The 10,745-nt window shown below is 49.1% G+C and overlaps 1 protein-coding gene across 1 annotated transcript; it reads left to right on the forward strand.

The window, feature by feature from the left end:
* Positions 1 to 493: 493 nt before the first annotated feature.
* LOC134032394 (mucin-2) lies at positions 494 to 10,256 on the forward strand. Its single transcript, XM_062476367.1, has 3 exons — positions 494 to 873; positions 4,056 to 4,362; positions 4,578 to 10,256. Exons 2-3 carry the CDS (start codon positions 4,057 to 4,059, stop codon positions 8,871 to 8,873), a joined length of 4,602 nt encoding a protein of 1,533 aa, XP_062332351.1. The 5' UTR covers positions 494 to 873; position 4,056; the 3' UTR covers positions 8,874 to 10,256.
* The last annotated feature ends 489 nt before the right edge of the window (positions 10,257 to 10,745 follow it).

A 10,745-nucleotide genomic window follows, 5' to 3' on the forward strand; every position in this document is an offset into this window, starting at 1 on the left:
TCTCCAGTAGGCCACATCCTCCATTAGACTGAGATCTGGGGGGAGACCATGAAAGGAAAAGAGGGAGGGATAGGAGAGATAAAGGGAAAGAGCAGAAGAGGGGGCTGCTTACGTGGCAGGAAGGAGGAGGGGTAGATTGATGATTTGGTCTGCGTTTAGTCTTGGCTTCATCACGGGACATAGCAGCCAGGGATGACTCACCCTCTTGCCTGATACAATATTCACTGTGGCCACAACACTGCATCGTGATTATATGTGCGTGTGTGTGTCTGGGACTGTATGTGTGTGTAGCCCACGGGGGGCACAACAATTACCTTTTTATTATTATGCTAAAGCTTCTTTCGAGTTTTCTCAAATATTTTAGGCCTACCGTTCTCAATAGTTGATATAATCAGGCAACATTTAAATGTGATTTTTGAAGCGGATGGATATCAATGTCCTTACGTTTTTACTTAAAACCGACCGCAAGGCTGTTGGTGCACCCACTCATGACACCTGTAGTTCGCCAGCCCCCGCACAATATAGTGTTGGCCAATGTGCCTGCCTGGACCCTCTGTGCCTATGGCTGGACCACCCCAAACAGGATGACGGCAGGTCGTCATGGAAACTGCGTTACGCTAGGCTCTGAGCAAGAAGGGGGGAGCAGGGGTAGAAAACAAGAACGAGAAGCTAAAGAGTTTCATTTCAGAACCACGCGCTCCATGGACAGCGCCAGTGAGCTCTAAGCTTTGTTCCACGCCGAATGACCCTCTCAGACGAAACTCCAGACGAGCAGATTCACATCACCAGTCCACAACCCAACAAAACTAATTGGACCTGAGGCTTGTGAATACCGATTCAACTAAAGAAGGTTCGAAAAGGCCACTGCAACAGGTGAGTTACAACATCAGTTACATTTTAGGGCATTTTCGTTTTACGGGTTTTACAGGATTTTTACTGGTGTGCTATGTGCATTTTTACACTTTTGTTTGAGACTTGATGGATGCAAACAGATTGATATGGCAACTATTAAGTTTATAATGAACGGTCTAACTACGAAACTTGGACATGGTAGGCGATTCTGATGAATGTCAATATGAATGAATATCTGAAAATAGTTTTTGAAGAGTTGAAAAGGCACACTGCTTTAGTTGTTTTCTAATGAGCATAGCTGTTTTGCAGTTTGGGCGCGAGGAGTTTAAAATAAACTATTCTCAGTCCGTTCGATTTTCTTTTATATTGCACAGTCCCGTTTGACCTTTTGAAGGCTAATCAGCAGTCGTTCCGTTAACGTTGGCTACAAGCATTCTCTGTCTGCGTGTCGCAGGCGCGGAGGGGCGAAAATGCGCGCGGATGACTCACCGGGTTGTTTGCGGGAGAGGGGCGGGGGAGCCACGGGAGGTAAAAGGAAAACAAAACCCCGCAGTGTGTGTCGATTCTTCTCCTCACAACATGTTGTTTCTCTTATCTCTTCGTTTCTGTCTTGGTCTTCTCGTTCAGCACTTTAATTAACAATACTTCGCCAAACATCCTGAGACTAACATGAAAAGATTAATCTCCGTGGTTTTTGAAAACCAGTACTTTTCGATGCTGCATTCATGAATTCCATTCACCCCGTCCTGCTTTGTCATACCCAAACATGCTTAAAACAAATGTATCTTCAATCTTGTATCCTCTGCAACGGGTTCAAACTGGGGTTTTTTACACTCAGAATGATTCACAAAATTCTCTCACGGTCCCATAATGTGTAGCTATTGACCAAACAAAACAACACAATCGTATTACCAAACACACTCCGTGCCAACTGCCACCGGGTTGGTTACTGTCTAATCTGATAGATGGAGATGGACAGACAAGGCTAACAGGCTGTGTGTATGTGTGTGTGTTTGTGTGTGTGCGTGTGCGTGCGTGTGTGTTTGTGTGTGTGCGTGTGTGTGTTTGTCTGTGTGTGTGTGTGTGTGTGTGTTTGTGTGTGTGTGTGTGTGTGTGTGCGTGTGTGTGTGTTTGTGTGTGTGTGTGTGTGTGTGTGTGTGTGCGTGTGTGCCTGTGAGTGTGGAGGAGATAGGTGACATGTATGAGTGACAGAGCATTTAGACAGGAAAATTCAGCTGATAGCATATCACAATAGCTTTCATTAGAATGATTACTCATCTGGACTGGAAGCCTTGATATGTGCACTGGCAGACCACTGAGTTTGCCTGTGTGTGTTAATGTACAGCAAAGAGAGATTAGAGAATGAGAGGGTATGAGAAGGAGTGTGTGTGACAAAGTAGACATGAAAGGATATACATGTGTGCACACAAGCATTGAAAGTGCGTAGGAGTGATATTGATGATGTTGTACATACATGTGCAGCATAGGGTTAAGCACAGACACATGTGTCTTTAATTATTGACATTGGTGTGATTAATCCATTTTGCCTGCGATGAGTCACTCTGCTTAACCCTTACTCCCCTGGAAAGAACACAAGCCATAAACACAACCTCGTTCTGTCTCCCCTCATACTTTCTGCGCCACTTAGTGCATCTCTTAAGTCCATCCATCCATCATCTTCCGCTTGTCCGGGGGTCGGGTCGCGGGGGCAGCAACCTAAGCATGGAGGCCCAGACTTCCCTCTCCCCTGCCACTTCCACCAGCTCTTCCTGGGGGACCCCGAGGCGTTCACAGGCCAGCCAAGAGACATAGTCCCTCCAGCGTGTCCTGGGTCTTCCCCGGGGCCTCTTCCCAGTGGGACGTGCCCAGAACACCTCACCAGGGAGGCGTCCAGGAGGCATCCTTATCAGATGCCCGAGCCACCTCAACTGGCCCCTCTCGACGCGGAGGAGCAGCGGTTCTACTCTGAGCCCCTCCTGGATGACCGAGCTTCTCACCCTATCTCTAAGGGAGAGCCCGGACACCCTGCGGAGAAAACTCATTTTGGCCGCTTGTATTCCCGATCTCGTTCTTTCGGTCACTACCCACAGTTCGTGACCATAGGTGAGGGTAGGAACGTAGATCGACTGGTAAATAGAGAGCTTCGCCTTTCGACTCAGCTCCTTCTTCACCATGACGGACCGATGCAGAGCCCGCATCACTGCGGACGTGGCACCGATCCGCCTGTCGATCTCACGCTCCATCCTTCCCTCACTCGTGAACAAGACCCCCAAGGCATGTCTTAAGTGTTGAGTTTATACTGTGGAGATAACATTCATTGTTGTGATGTGAATAACACTGAATTCATTTCTGCGCCCACCTCGTGGTTTTATGGTAGGTAATCCAAGATTTGAAACATGTAGCAAGTAAATGGTACAAGTATGAAAACATGAATTATCAAGATACATAACAAAACAGGACAGATTAACATGATTATGATCCACTCTTCCCTGGTTGGTTAGGAATCTCTAACTGATTAACATAACTTGGAGAATCTAAGCAGGGTGTTGTTTATGCCAAACTCATTTACATAATCTGACACATCCTCCTGTCAATCTGCTCGCCACAGCAACAACACAAGGCTCGTAGAGAAGCTGTCAGATAAACAGACAGCTGAGGGCCGTGAGATCATGAATGTGTGTGTATGCGTGCGTGTTTGTGTTGATAAAGCAGAAATGGCACCGTGATAGGAAAGTTGTTTCTGTTTGACTGTGGGCACTTAAAAGCCAACCAGTGTGACTTTTCTACAAAAATGCTCAGCTCTCCGCTTTGAGCTGAGTGTGGTTAGGCTAGAACAGGATGGTTCTTGTTCATTCCTGTATGTCTAAGTAGTCATCAGAGATAGAGAAAACAGACAGAGTGTTTGTTCACTATTCCCATCTCATGAGCTGCTAAGCAACAGTGTATGTAGCTGCCATAAACCTGTACCATAAAGCAGGCATGAACTATATAACATTATCTCTTTTTACCTATTTCTCTCTGATGGGCTCCCCCCCCCCCCTCTCTCTCTCTCTCTCTCTCTCTTTCTCACTCTCTATCTGTCACTTATGCACACTTTTGCTCTTTTTTCCTTCCTCCCTTTATCTCTCCACCTGTCTCTCTCCCTTCGTCTGTATCTTTCTATGTGTCACTCCCTCCCTCATTCCTCCCATCCTCTCCCACAGCATGACGGATCAGAGCACCGCTCAGCGGTTCCACCACCTGACTGCGGAGCAGGTGGAGGTCCTGGATCAGGTTCTGTCCGAAGTGGTTCCCATCCACGGCCGTGGAAATTTCCCAACACTGGAGCTGCGGCCCCGTGACATCATTGCGGCGGTCCGCACCCGTCTGCAGACACAGGGCATCACCGTGAGGGACGTACGTCTGAATGGATCCACTGCCAGCCATGTTCTGGTCCGAGACAACGGGACCAGCTACAAAGACCTGGACATCATTTTTGGTGTGGAGCTTCCGAGGCAGGAAGACTTTCAGGTACGACGGGGACCCAAGGATTTACACACTCAGATATTGCAATATCAAATAATGATATTCATACTATATAATACAATGCAACATTATATGTTTTATAAGATCAACATTAGACAGGGTAATAATAACAATATTTCAGCGCTATGTGTATCCAGGGATGAACCCATTTCTGCATTACTCTCATCCTCTTGATCTTCGCTTTGTGCCCCTGCCCCCAGGTGATAAAGGAAACAGTGATGGGCTGCCTGCTGGAGTGTCTACCTGCAGGGGTGAACAGAGAGAGGATCAGCAGCTCCACCATGAAGGAGGCCTATGTCCAGAAGATGGTCAAGGTCTTCACCGAACACGACCGCTGGAGCCTCATCTCCCTCTCCAACAACAGCGGCAAGAACCTGGAACTCAAGTTTGTGAGCACGCTCAGACGGCAGTTTGAGTTCAGCGTGGACTCATTTCAGATCATCTTGGACCGTATGCTGGAATGCTACCTGCTGGAGGAGGAGTCACTGCAGGCAGCCAATAGACTGGAGCCTAAGGAGCAGTCTTCAGCCAACCAGAGCAAAGAGTCTGTGTCTTTGCCCACCTCAAGGGTGGAGTCCAGGGATAAGGACATGGAGATGGAGCACTCAGACCAGACACAGCTCACAAAGCAGACAGGATGCACAGCACAGAAGCCACTCTCAGACCAAAAGGAAATCCAAGTCCTGACACAACACTCAGACCAGACAGAACACTCAGACCAGACAGAACACTCAAACCAGGCGGAACTCTCAAACCAGGCAGAACTCTCAAACCAGGCAGAACTCTCAAACCAGACGGAACTCAAAGCCCAGGAACCACACTCAGACCAGACTGAACTTCTCATCCAGACAAAACATTCAAAAGAGACGGAACACTCTGACCAGACAGAACTATCGGACCAGAAGAAAAATTCTGACCAGCCAGAACACTCAGACCAGATGGAACACTCAGAGCAGATGGAACCCTTAGACCAGTCAGATCTCTTAGTTCAGACAGAACACTCAGACCACAGAGAACACTCAGAACAGACAGACCTGTCTGATCACATAGAACTCTCAGACCAGAATGAACTCTCAGACCAGGATATTTCTGAGTGTTGGGCTGATACCAGAGAGACACCAGAGACACCAGTAGAAGGACTTCTTGACACAAGAGTCACCAGTGAGGGAACAGATCCAAACCAGTCAGAGACTTGTGCCTGCATTTGTGAGATGCAGGGCAGTGAGTATGTGTCAGAGGAGAGACCATGCTACAAAGCTGAGTCTACGATCCCACAGAACTCAGATGATTCAGAGGCAGAGGAACAGAACAAGACAGATACACACACAGACGCAGAGACACACAAAGACACAGAGACACACAAAGACCCAGAGACACACACAGACACAGAGACACACACAGACACAGAGACACACAAAGACACAGAGACACACACAGACCCAGAGACACACAAAGACACAGAGACACACACAGGCCCAGAGACACACACAGACACAGAGACACACACAGACCCAGAGACACACACAGACCCAGATACACACACAGACACAGAGACACACACAGACCCAGATACACACACAGAGCCAGAGACACACACAGACCCAGAGACACACACAGACACAGAGACACACACAGACCCAGAGACACACACAGCCACAGAGGCACACACAGACCCAGAGACACACACAGACCCAGAGACACACACAGACACAGACACAAACACAGACACAGAGACACACAAAGACACAGAGACACACACAGACACAGAGACACACACAGACACAGAGACACACACAGACACAGAGACACACACAGACACAGAGACACACACAGACCTTAAGTCTTTAGATACAACAAACACAACCGATCCTCAGGATGCTCCACATACCCTGCCCAACCAAGCCTTGGAGAGGAAGTCCCCCTCCCCTCCCCCCTCCAAAGCCCCCAGGCTGTCTCAGATGGTGGTCCTGAAGCACTCCTCTCCCAAACCCCCCCGGAGGATGTGCCGTAAGGTATCCCCAAACATCGCATCTATCCCTGACCCAGCCAACGTCCATAACCTTGACCACTCCTCTGAGCCCAACTTTAATTTCAGTCCTGACTCTGACCATTCTTTATCTCCCGATGTAACTCTTCTCTTTGATCCCAACCCTGACGCTATCCCAGCCAACTCTGCCCCTAACCCTGCCACAGCAACAGATCCTCACGGCAACCATGACCTTTTACCTAACACTGACCGCAGTGCTGTCCCTGATCCACAATCCACAACAAATATTGCCTTAACCTCTCAGGTTAATCCTAATCCTATCCCAGACTCCAACACTGACCCTAACCCTACCATAAACTCCAACACTGACCCTAACCCTGCCATAGACTCCAACACTGACCCTAACCCTACCATAAACTCCAACCCTGACCCTAACCCTATTCCTAAACCTGATTCTAACACTAGCTCTACTCCTGACCCTATCCTCACTCCTGATCCTAATCCTACAACTGAACCTAACACCAACACTTGCCCACAACCAACTCTGGACCTGAATGCTGCAGCACTACATGTTACCTCAATCTCTCAGGTCCTCAGAGATCTGTCATCAGAGATACAATCATCTAAGATCTCAGACTCCGAGTCAGACTCCGCCCAGATGATTGGTGACTCGTCTGTGACAGAGAACCATTCTGAGCCCTCAGGCAATGCTTCAGAGGGAACACTGCAGTCAGAACCCCCTGACTTATTAAACATGCTCACAAACACTTATATTAGCCACACAGGCACCACCACACACTCTGACACTACTACTCATACACCCACCTTGGAGGCAGATGATGATGATGATGATGATGATGATGATGATGATGATGATGATGATGATGATGATGATGATGATGGAGACATCTACATTCAGTTGTCCGAGGAGTCATCTTCATCCCCCAGCAGAGTGAAACCTGTAATTCATGTCACACAGCACGAGACCCAGGTGCGATTGACAAGCCTTGACGCCCCTCCTCCTCTCTGCCTCACTCCTCCTCCGCTCTCCCTCACCCCTCCTCCCTTCTGCCTCTCTCCTCCCCCCCTCAGCCTCGCTCCTCCTTCCCTTTCCCTTCCCCCTCCTGCCTTCTGCATTGCACCTCCTCCCTCCCTCAAGCCAATCACCGACCAGAGTCCTCCTCGTACACCTCCCCCTACCCGTAGCCCTCCTCCTCCCCTTGTTTCTCCTCCTCTCTGTTTTACCCCACCTCCTATCAGTGTCACCCCTCCTCCCCCCAGTCCTCCTCACTCCTCCAGCTTTGGCCCCTCTCCTTTCTCCCTCACCCCTCCTCCCATCTGCCCTACATCACCCTTCCGTCTCTCCCCACCTCCTCTCTCCCTTTCTCCTCCCCCTCTCTCCCTTTCCCCTTCTCTCCTTCAATTTTCTCCTCCTTCTCTTCCCCCCACCCCTTCTTGCCCCTCCCCTCCCTCTCCTCCCCTCTCTCCGTCCTCTCCAGCCTTCTCCCTCTCCCCCTCTCCTCCACTCTCCTTCGCTCAGCCGGCACACACAGTGGAATCTATACCCTGTGTTTCCCTGTCTTCAACCCCGGAGCCTTCGTCAGAGAACACAGGGACTGAGAGACAGCTGTCACAGCCATCCTCTCAGCCAAACCTGCCTCGACAGGACACCCTGATAGTAGATAGTATGTCCCTAAAGGCCCTGCCTTCCCCCCAGGCCTTAAAGACTGCCTCATTCACACCTGCCACTTTCAACCCCTCCTCAGTCCCCCTGGCTCAGTTGGCCCATCTACCAGGTAGGACACATGATTCAGCTTCCACAGAGGTGTCTGGAGTGGACAGCAAGGCCCCAAAGGCATCCGGAAACACGCCTGTGCAGAAAACCATCCCTCGCACCTCCAGTGGCTTGCCCGTCGTGGAGGTCCTGGCAGAGAGCATGTATGGGGACTTTGAGGCCGCCATGGATCACCTGAGGTACCGGCTGATTGCCACACGGAACCCGGAGGAGATCCGGGGTGGGGGTCTGCTCAAGTACAGCAACCTGCTGGTGAGAGACTACCGCCCGGCCAGCGAGACCCAGATCAAGACGCTGGAGCGCTACATGTGTTCGCGCTTCTTCATCGACTTCCCTGACGTGCAGGAACAGCAGAGGAAGATCCTGTCCTACCTGAGGAATCACTTCATCGGCGAGGAGCGGAGCAAGTATCAGTACCTGATGACCCTGCGGCGCGTCGTCGACGACAGCACGGTGTGCCTGATGGGACACGAGAGGCGGCAGACGCTCAACATGATCACGGTGCTGGCGCTGAGGGTTCTGGGAGAACAGAACATTATCCCCAACACGGACCATGTGACCTGCTATTACCAGCCCGCGCCATACCTGGCCGAGCACAGCGCCTCCTACATTGCCGAGCCAAGCTACTGCAGCTACTATATACCACAGGGAGGTTCGACCCTACTGTACCAGCCCTATCCTTTACATCTACACACACAGACTGGCCTGGTCTAGCAAAGGACACACTGTGTAAAAACCACCAACACTGACCTAGACCTAGACCAACACTAATATATCATGTAGGTCTTTTTCCACACACACATAGCAGCTCCGTCTGTGTGAGGTCTGTGGTATGATTATAGGTAATTATCCACCCTTTGTGGCAAAATAATAATTCTCCTGATATTGAAGACATTCTGTGATGAATGTATGAGTCACACCTTGGCTCCCGGTCTCCCTGGGAAACGGGTGCACAGTTGATACACAAGCACAGGCAGGGAGAGATACACACACACACACACACACACACACACTGTTTCTCCGCTACACAGTCGAATGCACCCATATTGTGCTCACACACACAAAGCTCTATCTCTTCCAGACTCAAGAATCCGTGTTCAATATTTCCATGTTCTTATTGTGTTGTTCTAAACAAGTTTGTTCTGAGTGCGAAAGTGGCCTGTTGTTGGATCTTTCAATATTTTGCATGGGTAACGAGGACTGTTTCTCCCCACTGCCAAATACTATGTGAGGACTTAGCTCCCAAATCTTACCTAAAGGGGTGTGTGTAGCTGGATTAGTGTTTGTGAAATGCAAAAAGATTAAGAGGATAATTATATACAGTATTAATCTACCAGCGGGGGTGCCACATGGGCTGCCTAAGAAGGTTAATGGCATTTAGTGTTGCACACACAGACATAGACACAGACACACACGGTTTTTGCAATTCATACATTATAACATGTACATCCATAATTTAAACAACCAGAAACAGGTTCAGAAGCTTTTTTATAACTTAGTCAAAGGTCGGTAGGACAAATCAATCTATTTTTACAAGACTTTCAGAGAAATAAGTAAATTAATATAAAGTCAGTCACACAAACTAAAACAAAATCACGATGTCTTTGCAATACACTGTACAGATGACTGAATACTGGATATTGTACACCAATGCACGATAGGGTATTGTTTTCAGGTGAATCATGTGAGTAATGTCATATTTCTTGTGGAGTCTTGGGTATAATGTGATGTATAAGCTAGTGTTACTGTGTTTTGACTTACTGTGCAAATGTTGACTTGTTAAGAGGTCAGTCAAGTGACCACCCATGATGTGGTCAGGTTTTGGTCATCGTTTGGTCATCTCTAAGGCCTGATAAGATATGTAAAACCAAACCTGTCAGAACACACACACACTCACGGAACTAGTCTGAAACCACAGAGAAAGAAGAGAAAAAATACAAGATTCATATCCACTCGGAAGCCCTCATAAAATGACTGTGACCAAAGATGGCCTAGGAGGAAACTCAAGTGCCTAAATGAGAGACATCAGCATGCCTGTATTATTGCACTGGGGTATGGGGAGGGAGGTGGGGGCATGGGAAGGGAGGTATGGGGAGGGAGGTGGGGGTATGGGAAGGGAGGTATGGGGAGGGAGGTGGGCGTATGGGAAGGTAGGTGGGGGGAGGGAGGTGGGGCTATGGGGAGGTGGGTGGGGGTATGAGGAGGGAGGTGGGGGTGGGGGGAGGGAGGTGGGGGTATGGGGAGGTGGGTGGGGGGAGGGAGGTGGGGGTGGGGGGAGGGAGGTGGGTGGGGGTGTCAGTTGTCGACTGACTGTTTTGATGTCCTATCTTATCTCATGTAGTCCTTTGTGGTTGCTTATTCATGTACATTTACTAAATAAAATGACAACAACAAAAAAACTCACAAACAGCCTAGCTTGATGAATATCATTCCAGAGGCTGCCCACAAACACCTCAGCCCTCACTTCTGCACCCTCAAGAACTATCCACTATAACCTTTCCCCTCTCTCTCTCTCTCTCTCTCACTCTCTCTCACTCTCTCTTTCTCTCCCTCTACACCTCCCTTTATTTATTTCTCTCCTCTTTC

Source organism: Osmerus eperlanus, chromosome 13 (assembly GCF_963692335.1).
Source record: "Osmerus eperlanus chromosome 13, fOsmEpe2.1, whole genome shotgun sequence".
In the NCBI taxonomy this organism is placed as follows: domain Eukaryota; kingdom Metazoa; phylum Chordata; class Actinopteri; order Osmeriformes; family Osmeridae; genus Osmerus; species Osmerus eperlanus.